General features: G+C 37.2%; 1 protein-coding gene across 3 annotated transcripts in view; it reads right to left on the bottom strand.

Annotated features, from left to right (window-relative positions):
• Positions 1–25,467, bottom strand: part of HDAC9 (histone deacetylase 9) — a 1,051,976-nt gene that overhangs the window by 57,475 nt on the left and 969,034 nt on the right. For all 3 annotated transcript variants that reach the window (XM_044946509.2, XM_044946510.2, XM_044946511.2), the window contains exon 23: positions 16,360–16,493. In XM_044946509.2, coding sequence (XP_044802444.2) covers positions 16,360–16,493 — 134 coding nt within the window. The remainder of the gene's footprint in view (positions 1–16,359; positions 16,494–25,467) is intronic.

Below are 25,467 nucleotides of genomic sequence, written 5' to 3'. Positions count from 1 at the left end.
GAAACATATGTAAAATAGATGACCAGGGCAAGTTTGATGCATGAAGCAGGGCACTCAAGGCCAGGGCTGTGGGACAACCCAGAGGGATGGAGTGGGGAGGGAGGTGGGAGAGGGGTTCAGGATGGGGAGACACATGTACACCCATGGCTGATTCATGTCAATGTATGGCAAAAACAACCACAGTATTATCAAAAAATTATCCTCCAATTAAAATTAATTAATTAAAAAAAAAGCCAGCCCTAATATTGCACTGATAGACTGTCATTTTGTTGGTTGATAATTGAGGGAAATTGTTCCTAATGATTATTTCCCTCAATGCATGTGTGCATGCTAAGTAACTTCAATCGTATCTGACCCTTTGCGACCCTATGGGCTGTAGCCCACCAGGCTCCTCTGTCCAAGGGATTCTCCAGGCAAGAATACTGGAATGTATTGTGATGCCCTCCTCTCCAGGGGATCTTCCCTACACAGGAATCAAACCTACTTCCTCAATAAACTTTTTTCTTTTTTGGTAGAAGACTGCCTTATTCAAAAATCATACACTGTTTTTTTTTTTTTTTTTTAACCCCCAAGAATAGAACTCATTTGTTCAAGTCTTCCACATTTTCCATAGAAATTCTAATTCCTTACAGGATTCCACTCTACTGATCCACCCTCATTATTTACTGTTATTCCACTCAAAGTAGTCTCTCCTCTGCCAAAGTCAAAACAAACTCAAAAAAGAGCCATTCACAATTCCAAGAAATCCTAACATCTTTATCTAGGTATCTCTATTATAAGAGAGAACTCCTTTGCTTAGATTTTAGCTTGTCAGATTATAATTTTTATTCAAGACCAAAATTAAAAGTTACTTCCTCTATTAAAATATTCTTCTGTCCTTACACAGTTAAAAATAAAGGGTCTGACATTACATTCCCCAAATACTTTGTTTATATTTCTTTTACTTTTATTGTAGTAGAACTTATGGGTATAACATTTAAGTCCGATAAAAGACTATTTAATGAATAGATAGATAAATGAATGTCATAGCATATTTGCTTCACCACTGAAAAGAAATGCTTTCTTTGTTTTATTGGTAACCAGAACCCTATCAAGTGTCCAGGTTCCCCATCTACATTCCCCTTAACACCTTCTGAAAAGCCTAAAGACAAACAGTACAGAAGATCTGCATGATGGAGTTTTGAATTATCCAGATAACTTCTACTTTAACTGGCATTTGCTAAACTAAATAAGCAGAAAACTCCACAATTACTTCGGCTCTACTTCTCATAAGCTTGTAAGAAATACAAATCCACATGCTACATCTACAATACAGAGTATCTTCAAATAATATTTTCTAAAACGTTTTAACTCTTTAGATTATCTACTCTCTTTCAGAGTGTGGACAGGTTTCAAAGTCTAAGAGAAGACCATGAAAAAGATTGTTCTGGATTATTTTCCCTGTATCCACTTCTCCCTTTCTCTAAAACGTATTAACTCTTTAGATTATCCACTCTCTTTCAGAGTGTGGACAGGTTTCAAAGTCTAAGAGAAGACCATGAAAAAGATTGTTCTGGATTATTTTCCCTGTATTCACTTCTCCCTTTCTCTACTCATGACTTGCAACTATTTAGGAGCTTGTAAGCTTTCCTTGATTCACACCAGTTCCCCAATGGAGTCAGCCATACACAATCTGGAGGATGAAAAATATGGTAAAATGAGTTCTCCGTTCACAATCTAATACAAACACACCCCTGATGAGCAATTCAGACAACACCTCAAGAGTTCACCTCAGTGGGGGTTGTCAACACTTTTAAGTCAATTCAAGAGACTTTTTCAGCACCTTTGGAGCAAAAAAGTCATCTTGGAGGATTATCAACATACACAATCACTAAATGTAGCCACTGCTGCTAAAATTCAAGCAGCTGAGCCTAGTCAACAGGACACAGCAGGGAGAGAGGAAGAGAGGGAAGGGAGAAAGGCCTAGAAGCCAGACCTTAATAAGAGTGAGGGAGATTAAGAAAAGACAGGCTATAGACCCAAATGCTAAGTGTGGAACCTCCAGGACTGGAGCTGTAGCATCATCTCGGCAGCTTCCATGTCTATGGCAATTTGTTTTCTTTTTTTTCCTCACAAGCTTACAACTGTCCTTCATTCTGTTTTGACAGGTGGTCTTTTAATAGCCATGTTCTCTCTTTGTCCTCTCTTCTTTTTACCTAAGTTCTTCAGTGTTTTCATTTTAAATTCCATAGGCATGCCAACTGCTTAAGCTTTTCTCACCTCTTAAGAAAATTTCTTTCAGCAGCAGAAACCTAGGGTGCTGCTAATTGGCTTTGCCTGACACTAGGCAAATATGGCTTTAAAGCAGCTGTGACATTGTCGGCCAGCTAGCACAAATGCCAGCCACCAAAATCAGTTTCTCTGAGAACTTCACGGATGTTTCTATTATTATCACAAAGAAACCACACGACTATTCACACAAGTATCTCTGATGCTATCCCAAACAACCTGATTCTTCACATTTAGACAGTCACTTTAATGTCTTACTGCTCAGTTTCTAAGTGCTTCATTAGAGAATTTCAAAAATAATCATCATACAGTGATTGGACTGATAAATCTAAGTTATGAACTTTGCCAAGAAAAAAAAAAAGAATTCTGGTATGTCTTCAAAAATCACTTGCCTCAAGGAATTTCCTGTACCATGCTCAAATTAGTTTTAATCCAATAGTATATTATTTTGACTGACCTTGTGCATATTTCTCAAAAGAATAGTTAAGAGATGTTTTGTTAATTAGATCACTTTCATGATAAAACATATTTAAAAAGAACAAATGCCTATTTGGGGTGTGACACTCAGATAATTAAAAAAAATTGTTTGTGATACCCATTTATGTGTCTACAATGAGATGCAGAGCCAAAAGTTCTTGCTGATTTTACAATCCCTTTGGGTTATGTAATACATATTATTCTGCTGATAATAAGTCATATGAAGCAGCATTTTGCTGTATTGACATGGCCTAGCCAAGAACAACAAGGAAAAGAAACAGCATTAAAAAAAAAAACTGGCAAAATGTTTATGAATTCTAATGCTCTGCACATGAATAAATACATCTGACAAAGTACAGAGTCTCTCAAAAAAGCCCTTCTTGACCTTCTTAATTTGAGTTCAATTGCATGTTCAGTGTTGAGAAGCCAGAGTAGATTCTGCCAACGTTTCAAGCTCAAGCTTTACTATATTTTGTTACTTGTAAAACTGAAATCCCAGATAATAAGTTATAATTATCCTATTAATCACCTGAAAGGGGAGTCTGGAGGAAAATGGGATTTGAAATTGCAATAATTGGTATCCTGAAAGACATCCTTTTTTATTTTCTTACCTAGAGCCTACCACGTAAAACTACTATGAAAATAACATGCACGCATTTTTTCCAGTCGTGAGGTGCATGCAGTGTGCCTTATAGGTTAGTTTCTATAAAGGAACGAAACTTAAAACTTCAATGTATTCATGCTGTTAGTCATGATGACCTTTGAACTGGGAAAAAATACAGAAATCCAGACCATGGATTATAAATTATATTGTCAATGAAAGTGAGAAGAACCTTTTGTTACCTAAGTTGTTTCAAGTATTACATATTTATTTCCTTTTTTCAAATGACTTCTAATGCACAACACATATATATTTTTCTTTCATTTGTCATTTAAAAAATCTGTCTTTCTCTTAGCATTGTCTCCTTTGTATCCTGGTAGATCTGACACATCAAATTTTACTCTTCAGAGTTCAATATACCAAATCCATCTGTTACCCTTAAAATATTTCATGAAAAATCTATATTTCTGCTTATATCCCTCAGATTTCTCAATTAAAAACTACATAAAGATATAGATTACTTAAATCTCTTTGAGTTCAAGATGAAAAAATTTTAGATCGTGCTTATGTAGTTGAAGACATCCAACAAAAGGAACAGGCAGTATTTAGGGTATGATAAGGAAGAAGTACAAGCTGGAATCAAGATTGCTGGGAGAAATATCAATAACCTCAGATATGCAGATGACACCACCCTTATGGCAGAAAGTGAAGAGGAACTAAAAAGCCTCTTGATGAAAGTGAAAGTGGAGAGTGAAAAAGTCGGCTTAAAGCTCAACATTCAGAAAACGAAGATCATGGCATCTGGTCCCATCACTTCATAGGAAATGTGGAAACAATGTCAGACTTTATTTTGGGGGGCTCCAAAATCACTGCAGATGATGAGTGCAGCCATGAAATTAAAAGACGCTTACTCCTTGGAAGAAAAGTTATGACCAACCTAGATAGCATATTGAAAAGCAGAGACATTACTTTTCCAACAAAGGTCCATCTAGTCAAGGCTACAGTTTTTCCAGTGGTCATGTATGGATGTGAGAGTTGGACTGTGAAGAAAGCTGAGCGCCAAAGAATTGATGCTTTTGAACTATGGTGTTGGAGAAGACTCTTGAGAGTCCCTTGGACTGCAAGGAGATCCAACCAGTCCATTCTGAAGGAGATCAGCCCTGGGATTTCTTTGGAAGGGATGATGCTAAAGCTGAAACTCCAATACTTTGGCCACCTCATGCGAAGAGTTGACTCATTGGAAAAGACTCTGATGCTGGGAGGGATTGGGGGCAGGAGGAGAAGGGGACGACAGAGGATGAGATGGCTGGATGGCATCACTGACTCGTTGGACGTGAGTCTGGGTGAACTCCGGGAGTTGGTGATGGACAGGGAGGCCTGGTGTGCTGCGATTCATGGGGTCGCAAAGAGTCAGACACGACTGAGTGACTGAACTGAACTGTATAACTAAAAAAAATTTACCGTAAGACATCCAGAAAACTGAAACTGGTTAAATAGTCAATGTGGCCAAATATAATCATTTAGTTTATCACTTTCTGGAACTTTTAGTATTTATACACCCACATGGGCATGTTAACATTGGCCAATGATACTTTTATCCCTTCCTCTATTTCACACCTGGTCTTTCTAAAAATGTAGAGAAAAGACATAAGTTTCAAACTTTAAATTAGGTGACAACCCTCTAGTGTCAGCAATGGCTCTATGAAAACAGTGTCTTTGACCTCAAGGTATAGCACTCATATAACAAACTGATCAAAGGCCTCCCAGTCAAATTAGCATACCAGGGAAGGAAGGTACAAAAACTCATCCATTTTGATTTTTCAGTAAATTCAAATAAATTAAGAAAAAACAGTAATTCCATACAACTGACTTGCATCTGTTCTGAAATACATCATCTTTTAAAGTGGAGACCACAGGAAAAATTATTCCATCCTCATTGGAAATCCTCTTATGGAAGGTGGGAGTGGGCCAACTGCAAAGATTACAAGAGCACAGAGATTGAATCTTATTTGAATAAATTAGCTCAAACAGAGCCAGTGAAATCCATAACATCCTTTCACATAGTTGGAAAAGTTGTTGGCTTTTGCAACTGGATAACATTTCTTTTTGGGCAGGTCAATCATCCATGGAGCCACAATCCACAACATACTGTGATTTTCTGCACATCTGGTGTAAGCCTTTACATGCAAATATTAAAACCAGTCTACTTCCTTAAAATGTTTCTATATCTAAAATGAAATAAGTAATTTTCAGAATACAGGTGGATATGCAAAATATGTTATCTAGTAGGCAAATAGACTAGCCCACATTAACTGATAAGGTACTATAATAAAAGTAGTATTTCTTTTTTGCACTCCTTTATTTCAACAACAACAACAAAGAATACAAAAAAAATAAAAATAAAAACCTCAACATTGTTTGATATTATTTGCTCATAGCAATCTCAGAAATATTCTAATATTTAGAATATCTTAGACACCATGAACTATGTGTGCTATGAAATAGCAGTCCATTAAATACAACATTTATCACCACGTAGTCACATCCTTTGAGTTACTGTGCTGCTAATATTACACAGCAGAGACAAACTGAGCAGTCTTTACCTTCTCATATTTTCTTTCAAATTAAAAATGTGCATATTTACTTAAATATTGCACAACAGTAATACTGAAGCACCATAGATTTGAAAGATAATGATGACAATAAAATATATGCAATCGGTGTGCAAAATAAAAGGTATGTTTTCACTTCAAAAACACTACAGGTGAAAACATGAGTTACTGTCAAAGACAATATGAATGAGAGATTGTTAAAATGATTTAAAAATTCTTTATTGAAGGTTAATTGCTTAACAGAATTGTATTGTTTTCGGTCAAAACTCAACATGAATCAGCCAGGATATTTATATGTTTATTTTATAAACAAAGTAATATTTCAAGTTAATAAAAAGGCAAAATATATAAAGTAGTTATAGCATTCTGTATATTTACTATTAATAAAATAGTGCAAGTTGATCAGTGTGTCCGACTCTTACAACCCCACTGACTGTATAGTCCGTGGAATGCTCAAGGCCAGAATATTGGAGTGGGGAGCCTTTCCCTTCTCTAGGGGATCTTCTCTACCCAGGGATTGAACCCAGGTCTCCCGCATTGCAGGTGGATTCTTTACCAGCTGAGCCACAGGGGAAGCCCAAGAATATTGGAGTGGGTAGCCAACCCCTTCTCCAGGGGCTCTTCTGGACCCAGGAATCGAACCAGGGTCTCCTGCATTGCAGGCAGATTCTTTACCAATTGAGCTCTCAAGGAAGCCCATTAAAAAATGAATTGATGGTAACAGTAACCCTGTGTACGAGACAGCAAAAGAGACTCTGATGTATAGAACAGTCTTATGGACTCTGTGGGAGAGGGAGAGGGTGGGAAGATTTGGGAGAATGGCATTGAAACATATAAAATATCATGTATGAAATGAGTTGCCAGTCCAGGTTCGATGCACGATACTGGATGCTTGGGGCTGGTGCACTGGGACGACCCAGAGGGATGGAATGGGGAGGGAGGAGGGAGGAGGGTTCAGGATGGGGAACACATGTATACCTGTGGCGGATTCATTTTGATATTTGGCAAAACTAATACAGTTATGTAAAGTTTAAAAATAAAATAAAATTTAAAAAAAATAAATTAAAAAAAATGAATTGACATAAAAATAATGAATGTACATAAACTTTGAAATATTTGTTGAATTGCAATCACTTTGTCCAAAGGATTTCCATGGTCTGGAAGTGAATCTAACGGTAATTTGATCTGAAGTCTGCAGAGTAGTCAGAAAATATGTTGTTATTCAGTTATGTGATGTGGAAAAAAAAAAAAAAGAATGACCTTTGGCAATTCTAAGTTCAAATCTTGGATCTACTGAGTTCTGGCTGCATGACTTTGAATGAATTTCTCAAATCTCTTTGAGACACATTATCACCACCCATAAGACACAAATAATATACATCTCTCAGTTAAGTTGCTCAGTCATGTCCAAGTCTTTGCGACCCCATGGACTACAGCACGCCAGGCTTTCCTGTCCATTACCAACTCCCGGAGCTTGCTCAAACTTGTGTCCATTGAGTCGGTGATGCCATCCAATCACCTCATCCTCTGTTGTACCCTTCTTTTGCCTTCAATCTTTCCTAGCATCAGGGTTTTCCAATAAGTCAGTTTTTTGCATCATGTGGCCAAAGTACTGGAGTCTCAGCTATAGCATCAGTCCTTCCAATGAATATTCAGTGTTGATTTCCTTTAGGAGTGACTGGTTGGATCTCCTTGCACTCCAAGGGACTCTCAAGAGTCTTCTCCAACACCACAGTTCAAAAGCATCAATTCTTTGGCACTCAGCTTTCTTTATAGTCCAACTCTCACATCCATACATGACTACTGGAAAAACCATAGCTTGACTAGATGGACTTTCGTTGGCAAAGTAATAGCTCTGCTTTTTAATATGCTGCTTAGGTTAGTACTAGCTTTAATTCCAAGGTCCAAGTGTCTTTTAATTTCATGGCTGCAGTCATCATCTTCAGTGATTTTGGAGCCCCCCAACATAAAGTCTCTCATGTTTCCAACGTTTCCCCATCTAAATGCCCGAAGTGATGGGACTGGATGCCATGATCTTAGTTTTTTTAATGTTGAGTTTTAAGCCAACTTTTTCACTCTCTTCTTTCACTTTCATCAACAGGCTCTTTAATTCTTCTTTGCTTTCTGCCATAAGGGTGGTTTCATCTGGATATCTGAGGTTATTGATATTTCTCCCAGAAATCTTGATTTCAGCTTTTGCTTCATCCAGCCCAGCATTTCTCATGATGTATTCTGCACATAAGTTCAATAAGCACAGTGACAGTATACAGCCTTGACATACTCCTTTCCTGATTTGGAACCAGTCTGTTGTTCCATGTCCAGTTCTAACTGTTACTTCTTGATCTGCATACAGATTTCTCAAGAGGCAGGTCAGGTGGTCTGATATTCCAATCTCTTGAAGAATTTTCCATAGTTTTTTGTGATCCACACAGTCAAAGGCTTTGGCGTAGTTAATAATGCAGAAGTAGCTGTTTTTCTGGAACTCTCTTGCTTTTTCAATGATCCAACGGATGTTGGCAATTTGATCTCTGGTTCCTCTGCCTTTTCTAAATCCAGCTTGAACATCTGGAAGTTGAAGCCTGTACTGTTACAGCCTGGCTGGGAGAATTTTGAGCATTACTTTGCTAGGATGTGAGATGAGTGCAATTGTGTGGTAGTTTGAGCATTCTTTGGCATTGCCTTTCTTTGGGATTGGAATGAAAATAAACCTTTTCGAGTCCTATGGCCACTGCTGAGTTTTCCAAATTTGCTGGCATATTGAGCACAGCACTTTCACAGCATCATCTTTTAGGATTTGAAATAGCTCAACTGGAATTCCATCACCTCCACTAGCTTTGTTCATAGTGATGCTTCCTAAGGCCCACTTGACTTTGCATTCCAGGATGTCTGGCTCTAGGTAAGTGATCACACCATTGTGGTTATCTAGATCACGAAGGTCTATTTTGTATAGTTCTTCTGTGTATTCTTGCTACCTCTTCTTAATATCTTCTGCTTCTGTTAGGTCCATGCCATTTCTGTCCTTTATTGTGCTCATCTTTGCAAGAAATATTCCCTTGGTATCTCTAATTTCCTTGAAGAGATCTCTAGTCTTTCCCATTCTATTGTTTTCCTCTATTTCTTTGCACTGACTGCTGAGGAAGGATTTCTTATCTCTCCTTGCTATTCTTTGGAACTCTGCATTCAAATGGGTATATCTTTCCTTTTCTCCTTTGCCTTTTGTGTCCTTTCCCAGCTATTTGTAAGGCTTTCTCAGACAACCATTTTGCCTTTCTTTTTCTTGGGGTTGGTCTTGATCCCTGCCTTCTGTACAAAGTCACAAACCTCTGTCCATAGTTCTTCAGGCACTCTGTCTATCAAATCTACTCCCTTAAATCTGTTTCTCACTTCCACTGTATAATTGTAAGGGTTTTGATTTAGGTCATACCTGAATGGTCTAGTGGTTTTCCCTACTTTCTTCAATTTAAGTCTGAATTTGGCAATAAGGAGTTCATGATCGGAGCCACAGTCAGCTCCTGGTCTTGTTTTTGCTGACTGTATAGAGCTTCTTCATCTTTGGCTGCAAAGAATATAATCAATCTGATTTCAGTATTGATCATCTGGTGATGTCCATGTGTAGAGTCTTCTCTTGTGTTTTTGGAAGAGGGTGTTTGCTATGACCAGTGCATTCTCTTGGCCATACTCTGTTAGCCTTTGACCTGCTTCGTTTTGTCCTCCAAGGCCACATTTGCCTGTTACTCCAGGTATTTCTTGACTTCCTACTTTTGCATTCCAGTCCCCTATAATGAAAAGGACATCTTTTTTTGGTGTTAGTTCTAGAAGGTCCCTTGTGGCTCAGCTGGTAAACAATCCGTCTGCAATGCGGGAGACCTGGGTTCGATCCCTGGGTTGGCAAGATGCCCTGGAGAAGCGCAAGGCTACCCACTCTAGTATTCTGGCCTGGATAATTCTATGGACTCTATAGTCCATGGGGTTGCAAAGAGTCGGACACGACTGAGCGACTTTCACTTCATTTCACTAGAAGGTCTTATAGTCTTCATAGAACCATTCAACTTCAGCTTCTTCAGTATTACTGGAAGTGGCATGGACTTGGATTACTGTGATATTGAATGGTTTGGCTTGGAAACGAACAGAGATCATTCTGTCATTTTTGAGATTGCGTCCAAGTACTGCATTTCAGACTTTTCGGTTGACTGTGATGGCTACTCCATTTCTTCTAAGGTATTCTTGCCCACGGTAGTAGATATAATGGTCATCGGAGTTATTCACCCATTATAGTCCATTTTAGTTCACTGATTCTTAAAATGTTGATGAACTCCCCAGGTCAGTAGGTGCCCAATATGCTACTGGAGATCAGCGGAGAAATAACTCCAGAAAAAATGAAGAGATGGAGCCAAAGCAAAAACAACACCTAGTTTTGGATGTGACTGGAGGCATTGGTTGGTGGTGGCCTGCTGCAGGGTTGGGGGCACTGAATACAGTGGTATGTGCATGGGACCTTTTGAAGGGGGTCTCCATTATCTTCATTACCTCCACCATAGTTTGGTCTCAGGTAAATAGCAGGGAGGGAACACGGCTCCACCCATCAACAGAAAATTGGATTAAAGATTTACTGAGCATGGCCCTGCCCATCAGAACAAGACCCAGTTTCCCCCTCAATCTCTCCCAGCAGGAAGCTTCCATATGCTTCTTATTCTTCTCCATCAGAGGGCAGAAAGAATGAAAACCACAATCACAGAAAACTAACTAATCTGATCACATGGACCACAGCTTTGTCTAACTCAATGAAACTGTGAGCCATTCCATGTAGGGCCACCCAAGATGGACGGGTCATGGTGGAGAGTTCTGACAAAACATGGTCCCCTGGAGAAGGGAATGGCAAACCTCCTCAGTATTCTTGCCTTGAGAACCCCATGAACGGTATGAAAAGGCTGTTCAGTATATGTTCAGTATCTAGGCTGAATATATCTCTCAGCCTAGATAATTTACAAATGGTGACAGAAAAAAAAAGAATTCGTAAATATTTTTAAGACTCCAGATCAAAAGGGTGACATAGGAGATTCCTGAATTTTCCTCCTTCCACGGATGAACTGCTGAATGTATAGCTACAAACAGAGCAATTCCCTTGAAAGAAACTAGCTGAGTGACTCCTACATACTGAGACAATGAGAAAATACCCACATCAAAATGAGTGGGAAAGCTTAGGTACACTTTTGCCAGGAAACCTCAACTCCCAGCCTCTTCTTGAGGAGTGAAGGCATCTGGATTACAAATCCAGCAACCCAATGCTTAAGGCCCCCAGCATAAGAATGGCTCCCAAAACACCTAGCTCTGAAAGCTAACAGGGCTTGGGTTCTTGAGTCCCAGAGGACTATAGCAAACAAAGAAGCAGTTGTTAAGTACATGAGCACTTAGCTCTATAGATATCCCCTCAGGCATCACTGCAGAGGGAGCAGGAAAAAACTAGAAATCAGTTATAAGAAAACAGTGTAAAATTCTAAAATATATGGTTATTTAACAACATGCTGCTGAATAATCAATACATCAAAGAATAAATCAAAAGAAATTTAGAAAAAATATCTTGAGATAAATGAGAATGGTAACACAAAATACCAAAACTTATGGCATGCAGCAAAAGCAGTTCTAAGAGAGAAGTTTATGGTGATAAATGCTTACATTAAGAAAAAAGAATGGTCTCAACTACACAACCTAAATTTAACCTCAAAAAACTAACAAGTAAAGAATGAACTAAGGCCCAACTAGTAGAAAGAAGGAAATAAAAAAGATCAAAGTGGAAAATAATAAAATAGAGATTAAAAAGACAATAGAAAAAAATCAATAAAACTAAGCTGGATTTATGAAAAGATAAACAAAATTGATAAACTTTTAACTAGACTAAGTAAAAAAGAGGAAAGCCTCAATTAATAACAATCAGAAGTGAATAAGGAGACATTACAACTCAAAATGTACAAGTACAAAGGAACATAAGATACTACTATAAACAATTATATGCCAACAAGTTAAACTGCTTAGAAAAAAACATAACTTTCTAGAAACAAAAAACACATCAAGATAATGAAGACACAGAGAAATCTTAACAAATTACCAGTAAGGAGACTGAATCTATAATCAAAACCTCCCAACAAAGAAAAGTTCAGAATCAGATGGCTTCACTGGTGAACTGTATCAGAGAGGAAGTAATACGAATCTTTGTCAAATTTATCCAAAAAATTGAAGAGGAGGGAAGCTGTCCAAACTCATTTTTGGAGGTCAGCATTTTCCTGAACTGTGGTGTTGGAGAAGACTCTTGAAAGCCCCTTGGACTGCAAGGAGATCAAACCAGTCAATCCTAAAAGAAATCAGTCCTGATTATTCATTGGAAGGAATCCAATGAGTTACAATGAATTCACTCAAAGGAGTGATGCTGAAGCTGAAACTCCAATACTTTGGCCACCTGATGTGAAGAACTGACTCCTGGGAAAAGACCCTAATGCTGGGAAAGATTGAAGGCAGGAGAAGGGGATGACATAGGATGACATGGTTGGATGGCATCCCTGACTCAATGGACATGAGTTTGAGTACTCTCCAGGAGTCGGTGATGGACAGGGAAGCCTAGCATGCTGCAGTCCATAGAGTCGCAAAGTGTCAGACACAACTGAGCGACTGAACCAAACTGAATTTTCCTGATACCAAAATTAGTAAAGAACACTAAAGAAAAGAAATTACAGGCCAATACCCTTGATGAACATTAAGGTTCAAAATGCAAAATCCTCAAAAAATATAAGCAAACTGAATGCCATGATTATGTGAGATATATTCCACAGATGCAAAGGTAGTTCAACATCTGCAAATGAAAAAATGCAATAAGCCACATCAACAAAATGAAGGATAAAGATTACACAATCATCTTAATAGATGCAGACAAAGAATATGAAAAAAATTCAATATCCTTTGAAGAAAAAAACTTTCAATAAATTTGGGATAGGTTTGTTGTTGTTTGGTCATTAAGTCAAATCCGACTCTTTTTGTGACCCCATGGACTATAGCCTGCCAGGCTCCTCTGTCTATGGACCTTCCTAGGCAAGAATACTGGAGTGTGTTGTAATTTTCTTCTCCAGGGGATCTTCTGACCCACGGATTGAACCCACATCTCTTGCATTGCAGGCAGATTCTTTACTTCTGTGAAGGAAAGCACCATAACATAATCAAGTCCCATACATGAGAACATATAGGCTTCCTGGGCAGCTCAAATGGTACAGAATCTGCCCATGATGTGAGAGGCCTGGGTTTGGGAAGATCCCTGGGAGAAGGGCATGGCAACCCACTCCAGTATTCTTGCTTGAAGAATTCCATGGACAGAGGAGCCTAGCAGGCTATAGTCCATGGACTCACAAAGAATCAGACATCACTGAGTGACTAACACTTTCACTTTCATAAGAAACTCACAGCTAATATTGCACTCAATGTTGAAAAGCTGAAAACTTTTCCTCTTAGATCAGAAACAAGACTAGGATACCCAATACTGCCAAAATGTTATTCAACATAGTATTATGAGTACTGTCTAAAGCAATTAGACAAGAAAAAGAATGAGACATCCAAGTCAGAAAAGAACTGTTACTATTTGCAGATGACATGAAATATATAGAAAACCCTATATATGCCACCAAAAAAACTGTTAAATGAATTCAACAAAGTTGTAGGATACAAAATCAACATAGAAAAATCAGTTATGATTCTAAATACTAACAATTAACTATCTGAAAAAAATAAAATAAAATCCCATATACAGTAGCATCAAAAACAATCTTCTGGTGCTGCTAAGTTGCTTCAGTCATGTCTGACTCTGTGCGACCCCAGAGATGGCAGCCCACCAGGCTCCCCCGTCCCTGGGATTCTCCAGGCAAGAACACTGGAGTGGGTTGCCATTTCCTTCTCCAATACATGAAAGTGAAAAGTGAAAGTGAAGTCATTCAGTCGTGTCCAACTCTTAGCGATCCCATGGACTGCAGCCTACCAGCCTTCTCCATCCATGGGATTTTCCAGGCAAGAGTACTGGAGTGGGGTGCCATTGCCTTCTCCCCCAAAATGATCTACTTAGGAATAAATGTATGCAAAGAAGTGAGAGACCTATAAACAAAAATCTTTAAGACACTGATAAAAGAAACTGAAGACACAAATAAATGAAAAGATATCCTAGGTTCATGGATCAGAAAGATTAATATAATTAAAATGTCCATAACATCCAAGTGAGCTATAGATTCAATGTAATACCTATCAAAGGGCATTTTTTCACAGCAACAGAAAAAAAAATCCTAAAATTGAAATGAAACCACAAAAGAATGCCAAATAGCCAATGTAATCTTGAGACAGAAGAATAATGTCAGAGTTATCACACTTCCTAATTTCAAGTTATATTACAAGCAATCAACTCAAGTTATATTACAGGTCATGGTATTGGCATTAAAAGCAGACATACAAGTTAACAGAAAGAAGAGAGATCCCAGAAATAAACTCATGCATATACAATTAATCTTCAGCAAAGGAACCAGACATACTCAATGGAGAATAATCTCTTCAATAAATGGTACTGGTCAAACTGGATAGCCATATGTAAAAGAATGAAACTGTATCCCTATCAATTAAAAATTGATTAAATATTTAAATGCAAGACTTGGAATCATAAAACTCTTGGAATAAAACACAGGGGGTGAGCTCCTTGACATTGCTATTGGCCATGGTTATTTGGATTGAGAACAAAAGTGAAAACCAAAATTAAAAACAGGTGGGACTACATGAAACTAAAAAGCTTCTGCACAATAAAGATAATCATCAATAAAGTGAAAAGGCAATTCATGGAATGGGAATAAATATTTACAAATCATATACCCAATAAGCAATTAGTATCCAAAATATACAAGGGGTTCATACAACTCACTAGCAAAACACACAAAACCAAATGCCACAATTCAAATCGGGCAAAGGACCTGAATATGTATTTTCTAAAGACAAACAGATGGCCAATATATACCATGAAAAGGTGTTCAACATCAATAATCATCAGGAAAATGCAAATCAAACCATAATGAGATATGACCTCACATACCGCTAGGATGTGTATTATCAAAAAGAGAAGAGAGTAATGCTGGTGAGGATGCTGGGGAAAGGAAACCCTTGTGCATTCTTGGTAGGAAAGTAAACCAGTACAGTCACTAAGGAAAACAGTAAGAGGTCCCTCAAGAAATGAAAAATAGACCTATCACATGACTCAGGAATCTCCCTTCTGGGTAAATATTCAAAGGAAATGAAATCACTATTTCTTTATCTCAAAGAGACATCTGAACTTCCAATTTTACTGCATCACTATTCACAATAGTCAAGGTTTGGAAACAGTGCAAGCATCTCTCACTTACAGATGAATGGATAAAGAAAATGTAATACATATACACACCAATACACACCCCCCCACACCCCCCCCACACAGACAATGGATTATGCAATCTTAAAGGAAATCCTGTCTTTTGTGACATTATGGATGAACACAGAAGGTATTATGCTAAATGAAATAAGCTGGACAAGAAAGAAAATAAAACTTAACTAGAACCAAAAACAAGCAAATAAAATAGTTGAACTCAAAGAATCACAGGGTAGAATGGTAGAATGGTTGCCAGAAGCTGGGGCTTGGGGTGGAATAGGGAATGTTTGGTAAAAGTTTGTAAACTTTTAGTAATAAGATGAATAAGGCTTGAAGATCTAAGGTATACAACAGTGAATATAACTGCTAATACTCTATTGTATAGTTAAAATTTCTAAGAGAGTAGAACTTAAGTATTTTCATCCAAAAAAAGTAACTATGTGGGGTGATGAATGTATTAAATTAACTCAAGGAGGAATATCATTTAACAATGTCTGCACATTATTAAATAATTACATTATCAAATAGTTACACCTATATATGTTAGATATATGAATTATAATTTTGTATTCCAATTATACTTTAAAAAGCTGAAAAAATATTTCTGAAAAGTTTCCCTCCCTGAACTAACATAATCCTACAGAAAATATTGAGAACTTTTCTTTGAGTTAATTCTTTCTCAGTTCCAGTGCTCATTAGCTGAGTCAATATACAGACCATTTCCTCCCATGGGTTATTTTTACATATTTACTGAGCTCTACCAATAACCTGATCGAGGGATGTACTGTATGGATTCTATAACTGGGCAAAAGTTACAGCATAAAACAGGAGGACATGTAAACTTTTCTTATCTACAGCTTGCCTTCTTCCTGTAAATTGTAAGAGCAACATTGTGTTTTCTGAGTATGTATGATGTTAAGAAAGATAAAACATATGCATGCATACATTTCTGGACCCTTAACCCCTGCTCTTTTATACTTTTAGTTTTTTACCTCATTTCCTAGAAGGGCATTTACACAGGCTTCTGATGCATCGCAGATGGCTGTGAGATCATGTCCTCCTTCTAGAGCCAACACCACATGTCCATCAGCCAGTGTCATCAACTGCTTCGTCAAATGACCAAAGCCTACCATAATGCAAACAGAACATTTCAAAGTATAAATTAAAAATCAACTGACCACTAGAACCTAATATTGATTGAGCATTTATTGTGTGTATGTCCTTTTCTCAGTACTTCCCACGTGCTAACGCATTCAATACTCACAATAATTTGATAAAAGATCTTGGATCACAAAATCCAAGATCCTGCAGCTACGAAGTCTCACAATTAAGATTTGCACCAGTCATACTGTGCACATTACTGCCTTTCACAATGCATTCTGTGTACACCTGGATATAAAGTGTTCGGCTAATATTAATAAGGTATGCAATTCCATTTGCTTAATATTTGTTTCTTCTTTCCATCATTTGCCTTTATTATAAAAGGAAGAAGTTTTCCATGTATCACCTCAAATTACATACCTATCACATTAGATTTTACAGGTATTCTTTTTACTATGAAATAGCTGATGAATACAAAAATTAATATCTATGTATGACATAACAAACAAGTGGTCACTCACCTCCCAATTTAAGGAAAATATTTTTGAAGCCCCCTGCATGCAACTGTCTAATAACATAACTCCCCCTCACTGTGGGTAATCAGGACTCTGGGTTGGTGTTTATGATTCCTTTGCTTTTGATTGTTTAACCTGCTTTTCTGGAATTTTATAAAATTGGTTTTAGACTTTTGCAACATACTCTTTTCACACTTTGTGTTAGTTCATTTCTGTGGATGCCTGTAACAACAGTTTTATGCTCTCTAGTAGGCCATTTAATGAATATAGTTTATTTACCCACTCTCCTGTAGACAAATATTTATGTTTTTCTGTTATTCAAAAAAAAAAAAAAAATGCCCCTATGGGACTTTCCTGGTGGTCCAGTGGTTAGGACTCTGTGATTTTTCCACCATGGGCCTCTGTTGGATCCCTGATTAGAGGAACAAGGATCCCACAAGCGACCAAAAAAAAGCCAATAAGAACATTCTTATACCAGCCTTCTGGTGCACACATGCAAGAGTGGAGTAAAACTGCTGTGACTTACAACCTGCTAAATAAAACCAGATCATTTCCAAAGGACTATGATCAATCCCCACTGTGAGAAGCAGTGTGTATCAGAATTCCTGTTTAGTTTCATCCTTGCCAACATTTGGTGTGATGGGCCGTACATGTGGGTGGCAAAGAATGGCATCTTACTGTGGTTTCATTCAGAATAAGGAGAAACCTTTCTATTTCTACCCTGAATTGAGTTTTTATTATAAACAGATGTTTAATTTAATTATTTTACTACACCAAATGAGATGGTTTTTCTCCTACAATTTCATAGTGTTGTGAGTTACATTAATATTTCAAATATTTAGGCATCATTGAATTTATGGAATAAAGTAAGTTTGTTTATGATATATTATCATTTTTATACACACTGAATTTATTTGACTAATGCTTTGTTTAGGATTTTTTCACTATGTTGATGAAAGAGGTTAATCAATGAATTTCTATTCTTTGACTATTTTGAATTTTATTATGGCCGGACCTTCTTTTTCTATTATTTGACTCCAGAATGTTGGGTAGAAATCTTCTGTAAACCATTTGACTCTTCTGTTTTGTCTGAGGAAGACATTTATCTATTGAGAATTTTCTTAGGGATTAGGGGACTATTCTTGCTTTCAATATCTTCCCAAGTTATATTTTCCCAGAAATCTGTATCTTTTGTGTTCAAATGTATTCAATAAAGTTGTTTATTACCGTATCATCATATTTTGGAACCTCAATGAGATGTAATCATTGTTAGTAGAGCCTCAACATCTCTGAAGTTTTCTTTCATTTATTTTCTGTCTCTTTCTGTCCGACATTATGTGTATTTTTGTTGCAGATTTACCTTCCAGGCTTTTTCATTCCAGATGTATCTAGTCTGCTATTTATACTTTCATCAATATCTTCATTGCAGTGATTCGTTGTTCAATCCTATGTGTTCTGTTGGGTTATATTTCATAACTTCTTAGTCACTTTAATCTTTCAAGTTTTTATTTCTTTAGACATAATTACTTTATATTCTATATCTGCTATTTGAAGTCTTTATGGCTTAGTTTTACTATTTTTGTTTCTGCTGATTCAGCCTCATGATGGCTTAATTTTCCTTTGCTTTTATTTTTTTTTGAGTTCATATTCATCAGAACTTTATATATGAGAAAGCTTGGAGAACAGATTTGAATATGATATTTACCTTGGAAACCCAAGATGAGTGGGATTTTGTTTACTTCTGTTGGATGGCTGAAACATTACCAAGCAGGATAAATTTTAAATCCTGACTGAAGGGCTGTTTTTCAAAATGTACAGATAATGTAAATACGGATCCCAAAACTTGATTACAAATTGTCATAGAAAAGACATTTTTTCCCTTTCCATTCCCTTTGAAATTCTCTGTATTGACAGTTATAGCTAAGATCAATTTGTTGTTTTGTTCAGCAGTGTCTCCTTTTCTCCTATTTATCCTTTTCTTTAGAGTCAGCTCTTTGACATTCCTTTCTTTATTCTGCTCTCCAATCAAAACCCTTCCCTTTGGAGATCGAAGGCTTTGATGCCCTTTTTGAGAATACAGGAGTCTATTAATGTTCAAACTTTTGCCAACTGTATACTTTAGGATGGCCCAGAGTGGCCAACAGCTACAGTATTTGTTTGCTTTTCTTCCTCTTTTTGGAAGTCCTCCATAAATTTAAAAGAGTAGTTTTCATATTTACACGTAGGAGTATTTCAGAATATATAGTCTCTCATATTGCCAAATGTAAATCTCTTGTTCAATGTCTAAAAAATTATAACAATTCATCAACGTGCCCACTTTTAGGAACAATTAAAAAAAAAGAAAAAATAAAAATATTTAAAACCATGTGTTCAACATTGTTTAATTTGCTTTAAGAACTTCCAGGGAACATAAATTTAGTTTTTAAATCAATTATATTTTTAAAATAATTAATAGATGTTTTGCTACAGGGTAACATCTGGGCTCTGCTCACAGATCCTCAAATGCTCAGCGACTCACAAGTTCCTGAATCAACTTGTTGAAAACAAGTGGCCAAGATTTCAGAGTAGGAAGACCCTGAACTCACCTTGTCCAGAGCACCTATTGAGGAGAAAGACTAGAAGGGTATCAGAGATCTTCTACAACTAAAGACATAAAGAAGGAACCACAAGGACATGGGTAGGAAGGGTAAAGATGTGGTATAGTCAAGAACCATATTCCAGGGTGAGGACCACAAACACAAGGATAATCACAGTTAGAGAGTTTCTCCCCAAGGAATGAGGGGTCTGAGGCCTATTACAAGCTCCCCAGTCTGGGTGTCCTACACTGGGAAGCCAAGATCCTAGAAGTCAGGCTTTGAAGGCCAGAGGGGCTTACTCTTGGGACGGTCAAAGGGCAATGGGAAATAGACCCCAATCTTAAGGCACACACAAAATCTCACATAATTCAGGACCCAGGGCAGAAGTCATAATTTGAAAGAAGCCTATGTCAGACCCACCTTCTGATCCTAGAGTAATAAAAGGGGAAAAAAACCCTACAAACAAGCATACACTCCCCAGCAAGACTTTCACTCAGATTTGATGGAGAGATCAAAAGCTTCACAGACAAGCATAAGCTAAGAGTTCAGCATAACCAAAAAAGCTTTATAAGAAATGTTAAAAGGACTTCTCTATGTGAAAAAGAAAAGGTCATAACTAGAAATATGAAAATTATAAAAGGAAATATTTCATTGGTAAAGGCACATATATACAAAAGTTAGTAAATTAGCCACATATAAATCTAGTAGGAAGATTTAAAGATTAAGGGAGTAAAATCCACATAAGTACTACTTATCCACAATAAGTACTTAAGGGACACACAAAACAAAAAGATGTAAAATGCTATGTCAAAGACAGTAAATGTGAGAAATGAAGTTAAAATTCATAAGAGAGCAGCAACTTAATCATATTTCTGTATGTTTGCATGCTCAGTTGCTCAGTCCTGTCTGCCTGTTTGCGAACCTATGGACTGCAGCCTATCAGGCTCCTCCGTCCATGGGTTTTCCAGGAAAGAATACTGGAGTGGGTTGCCATTTCCTACTCTAGGGGATCTTCCTGATGCAGGGACTGAACCCGCTGTCTCCTGCATCTCCTGCATTGGCAGACAGATTATTTACCACTGAGCCACCTGGGAAAGCCCCCATATTTATATTTAAATCACTATATATAAACCTCATGGTAACCACAAACCAAAAATCTATAATAGATACACACACAGAAGAGAGAAAGGAACTCAAACATAATTCTATTGTTTGCCTTTAAAAGGCACATGAAAACTCAATGCACTCAATAGATAAATATAGAGAAAGATATCATTTGTGGTTATCGGAGGTGGGATTTGGGGGGAAGGGGAATTACATGAAAGCAGTCAAAAGGTGCATACTTCCAGTTACAAGATAAATAAGTACTATGGAAATAATGTACAGCATCATAAATCTGATTAACACTGTTGTGTGTCACATATGAAAGTTGCTAAGAGTGTAAATCCTAAGAGTTCTCATCAGAAGGAAAATACTTTTTTTATTTCTTTAATTCTGTACCTGTTGATGATGGGTGTTCACTAAACTTACTGTGATAATCATCTCATGATTTATACAAGTCAATTTATTATGCTATACACTTATTTTTCGGGGCAGTTCTGTGTTTACAGAAAATTTAAGCAGAAAGCACAGAGAGGTCCAATCCACCACCCCACCTTGCTGTGGTTTCCCCTATTAACAACATTCTGCATTAGTGTGGTGCATTCGTTACAGCTGATGAGCCAATACTGATAACTTACATTACTGTTTACAAAAGTTCATGACCAGGCTTTTCTCTTTTTGTGTAACTCTAGGGGCTCTGACAGATGCATACTGTCATGTATCCACCATTACAACATCCTACAGAATGCTTCAAGGCCCTATAAATCTCCTGTGTTCCACCTGTCATACCTCCTCTCTGCCCTGCAACAAACCCTTATCTTTCTTGTTTCTACAGTTTTGCTACTTATTTTTTCAATGTTTACATTAATTAAAATTTTTAGTTTCTTTTATTAACCATACTAAAGTACAAAAGACTATATTTCACTCTCCGTCATTTAATACTTATAATATTTATAATATCAATATTTCTATATTCATGAAAACTTAAAACAATTACCTTGAATATGGAAATGCATGGTCTTCAAGCCTGCCTAGGCTGTTTTCAAGCCTGACCTTGTTCCTCTCTTAAATATTATGGGTTTTTTGTTTGAAAAGAAAGTAAGTTTTCAGAATACAGTTGGCAGAACCAAATCAAAGTCTACAAAACTGTCAAGCAATAACACCCCAAAACCAAACTAAGTTGCTTCCATTTTGGAATAATGAAATAATATCTTCTTAATCCTTGGAAATGCACTGAAATATTCATTCAGTAAACTAGAGCTGTCCAGAATTTCAGCTCTGGTATAGCACTTGAGGTTAAGTATGAATAAGACAAATCTATTATGATAGAAGTCAAAATATTCACTTTATAATGATTGTATGTTTCTAAATACTTGGCAAAACAATTCTAAAAAGATGTAAAATTGGATGAAAATTGTTTCCAAGCATTACTGCATTCAAGCATTATTTTCCACACCTATGGGTCTCACAATGATACCAAGAAAAATCTTTTCCACAGGCCATTTAAAAATGAGGCTGACCACATTAAACTCCACCTTTTTATACAACTGCTATGAAAAGAGCAGTAAGCTTACAGAAAATGTGTAATGCAAAGTTCTGATCCTTAATGCTTAGAAATACTCTTGCTCGAAGTCAAGGCACATAGTAAATAATTCCATTCTGGAAGAAATATTCATAAAACTCACAGACAAATATTTCTGCTAACCATATTGTTAAATATTCTGAACAGCTTTTCCTGTAATCTAAGCCATGGCCACAGTGATAAGTTTAAAAGATATAATAATAAATCAAGCAGGTATGCCAAATCTTTCATACTGAAGGATCCTAACAATTGAGAATTCAATTATCTAAAGTCACTGCTGAGCAGATCAAATCACATGGATTTTAAAAAGGAAGGGGGGAGGGAGAGGGAGAAAAATCTCAAATCTGATTTAAGTTCACTCTTTTCCTTTGAGAATAAAAAAGAGTCCCATAAAATACCAAATTTAGATGGGATAGTAAAAAGTGGAAGGAAAGAATGGAATGAAGCTAATCTTTGATCTCTATCCAAATTCCTCTTTCTTTTACCTACAGGGTTTATTTCCATTCACATGTTACCCATGTGATCTCTGGAGCCACAGATTGAGGCAGCTGAACTTTGAGTTATCCTTGCACAAAACATTCAAGTGGAGTATAGAAATAAAATTTCTGAGTCCTATGCTCTCTCTTCTCATCAAAGCAAGGAATTTAAGAACAATGTTTTACTACTCTTAACCTGAGTTCTACTGTGTCCATTGTAGAGGGATCTGAAAAGCTAAGTGTGGCTACCAGTGTCAAGGTGTTACTCTTCCAGATATGCGAAAAAGAAGATTCAATGGTGTGTGTGGTTATGTGATTAGAGAGTTATAGAACATAATTTTAATGGGCATAATTACAAGTTACGTTGGATAGCTTTTACTTCTAGGGCACAAAAACTCATCCTACTGGTCACAGCAAACTGAATTCGCACAGTTGAAAAATTACAGCAGAGCAAAGTGCCAGGAAGGTTGTCCTCAGGGAGGTTTGAGTGTCCTGAGTGTGAGGGCTCATGGGAAAGAAGCAATTAAGCAAGAAAGTCAGTCTGTATAATCTGTGCTGAGCTGAAGCAGCCACAGATATGATATGGGGATGGAACTAGGCACTCAGGGAGGAGGCTAGGGTAGCAAGATGGATGGGGTCAGGTCAGTACTAAAATTGTTATGCAGTTAATGAAAAATCCTAAAAGATGATGCTGTTAAAGTGCTGCACTCAATATGCCAACAAATTTGGAAAACTCAGCAGTGGCCACAGGACTGGAAAAGTTCAGTTTTCATTCCAGTCCCAAAGAAAGGCAAAGAATGCTCAAACTACTGCACAATTGCACTCATTTCACATGCTAGCAAAGTAATACTGAAAAAAATTTGCCAGGCTAGGCTTCAACAGTAAACTCCCAGATGTTCAAACTAGATTTAGGAAAGGCAGAGGAATCAGAGATCAAATTGCCAACATCCGTTGAATCATAGAAAAAGCAAGAGAATTCCAGAAAAACATCTACTTCTGCTTTATTGACTATGCTAAAGCCTTTGACTGTGTGGATCACAACAAACTGTGGAAAATTCTTAAAGAAATGGGAATACCAGACCACCTTACCTGCCTCCTGACAAACCTGAATACAGGTCAAGAAGCAACCGTTAGAACCGGATATGGAAAACAGACTGGCTCCAAATTGGGAAAGGAGTACGTCAAGGCTGTATATTGTCACCCTGCTTATTTAACTTATATGCAGAGTACATCATGTGAAATTCTGGGCTAGATGAAGCAGAAGTTGGAATGAAGATTGCTGGGAGAAATATCAATAACCTCAGATATGCAGATGACACCACCCTTATGGCAGAAAGTGAAGAGGAACTAGAGAGTCTCTGGAAGTAAATGAGGAGAGTGAGAAATCTGGCTTAACTCAACATTCAAAAAACTAAGATCATGGCATCTGGTTCCATCACTTCATGGCAAACAGATAGAGAAACAATGAAAACAGTGACAAACTTTATTTTTTGGGCTCCAAAATCACTGCAGATGGTGACTGCCGCCATGAAATTGAAAGATGTTTGCTCTTTGGAAGAAAAGCCATGACAAACTGAGACAGCATATTAAAAAGCAGAGACATTACTTTTCCAACCAAGGCCTATGTAGTAAAAGCTATGGTTTTGTCCAGTAATCATGTATGGATGTGAGAGTTGGACCATAAAGAAGGCTGAGCACCTAAGAATTGATGTTTTTGAAATGTGGTGTTGGAGAAGACTCTTGAAAGTCCCTTGGACTGCAAGGAGATCAAACCACTCAATCCTAAAGGAAATCAATCCTGAATATTCATTGGAAGGACTGATGCTGAAGCTCCAATACTTTGGTCACCTGATGTGAAGAACTGACTCACTGGAAAAGACCGTGATGCTGGAAAAGATATAAGGCAGGAGGATAAAGGGATGACAGGATGAGATGGTTGCATGGCATCACTGACTCTTTGGACATGAGTTTGAGCTAGTCCCGGGAGATAGAGATGGACAGGGAAGTCCGGCATGCTGCAGTCCATGGGGTTGCAAAGAGTAGGACACGATTGAGCAACTGTTTTTTTTTTATTTATTTATTACTGAAAATCAGCCTCAGAAGTTGTCCCAACCATGTGCACTGACTATGACAAAATACCGTAAGAAATTATTTTTTTAAAGTTAACATTGTTAACTTAAGCTCTTTTGAGGAAATCTTCTAGAATGGGGTGCTAACGTAGTACTACCACTACGGTAGTACGGCTACTACACTAAAGAATACTATATATAGCCTGTCTGCTCTAAAAAGCATTAAGTTAAATTAATATAAGCAGGTAAGCATCATTATAGGCATTAGAAGGAAGGTACATTGTAAAAAAAAAAAAAAAAATTCTCTTGCTTTTGTTGACTAAACAAACACACGGAACTGGTAACTACGAAGACTGGGAGTCACTGAGGAAGAGAACTGGAAGGGCAGCTTCAGTTAGAAATCTTCACTGGAAGCCAACTTACTTTTGTCGCTTCTGAAAATAATATTAAATAAGTTGCAAATATGGTAGTGATTCAAATGATCGATTTCCTGAAATTCTGTGGGGGTGTATTTCTGCTTAAGAAGTCAAATTTGTGTCAGCATTTTTTTCTAAGTTTGGGAAACTGTTTGAAATGAGAAGTTGCTCTAGGAAAGCTCTAAGATTAAACTTTAGATAAATATTTAATAACTAACCCATAGAACATAAAAGGATTTACCCTTTAAAATGGCATGTGTCAAA

This window comes from Bubalus bubalis, chromosome 8 (genome assembly GCF_019923935.1).
Source record: "Bubalus bubalis isolate 160015118507 breed Murrah chromosome 8, NDDB_SH_1, whole genome shotgun sequence".
Taxonomy (NCBI): Eukaryota; Metazoa; Chordata; class Mammalia; order Artiodactyla; family Bovidae; genus Bubalus; species Bubalus bubalis.
The sequence above is the reverse complement of the archived record's forward strand: the minus strand, read 5'-3'. Positions and strand labels throughout refer to the sequence as shown.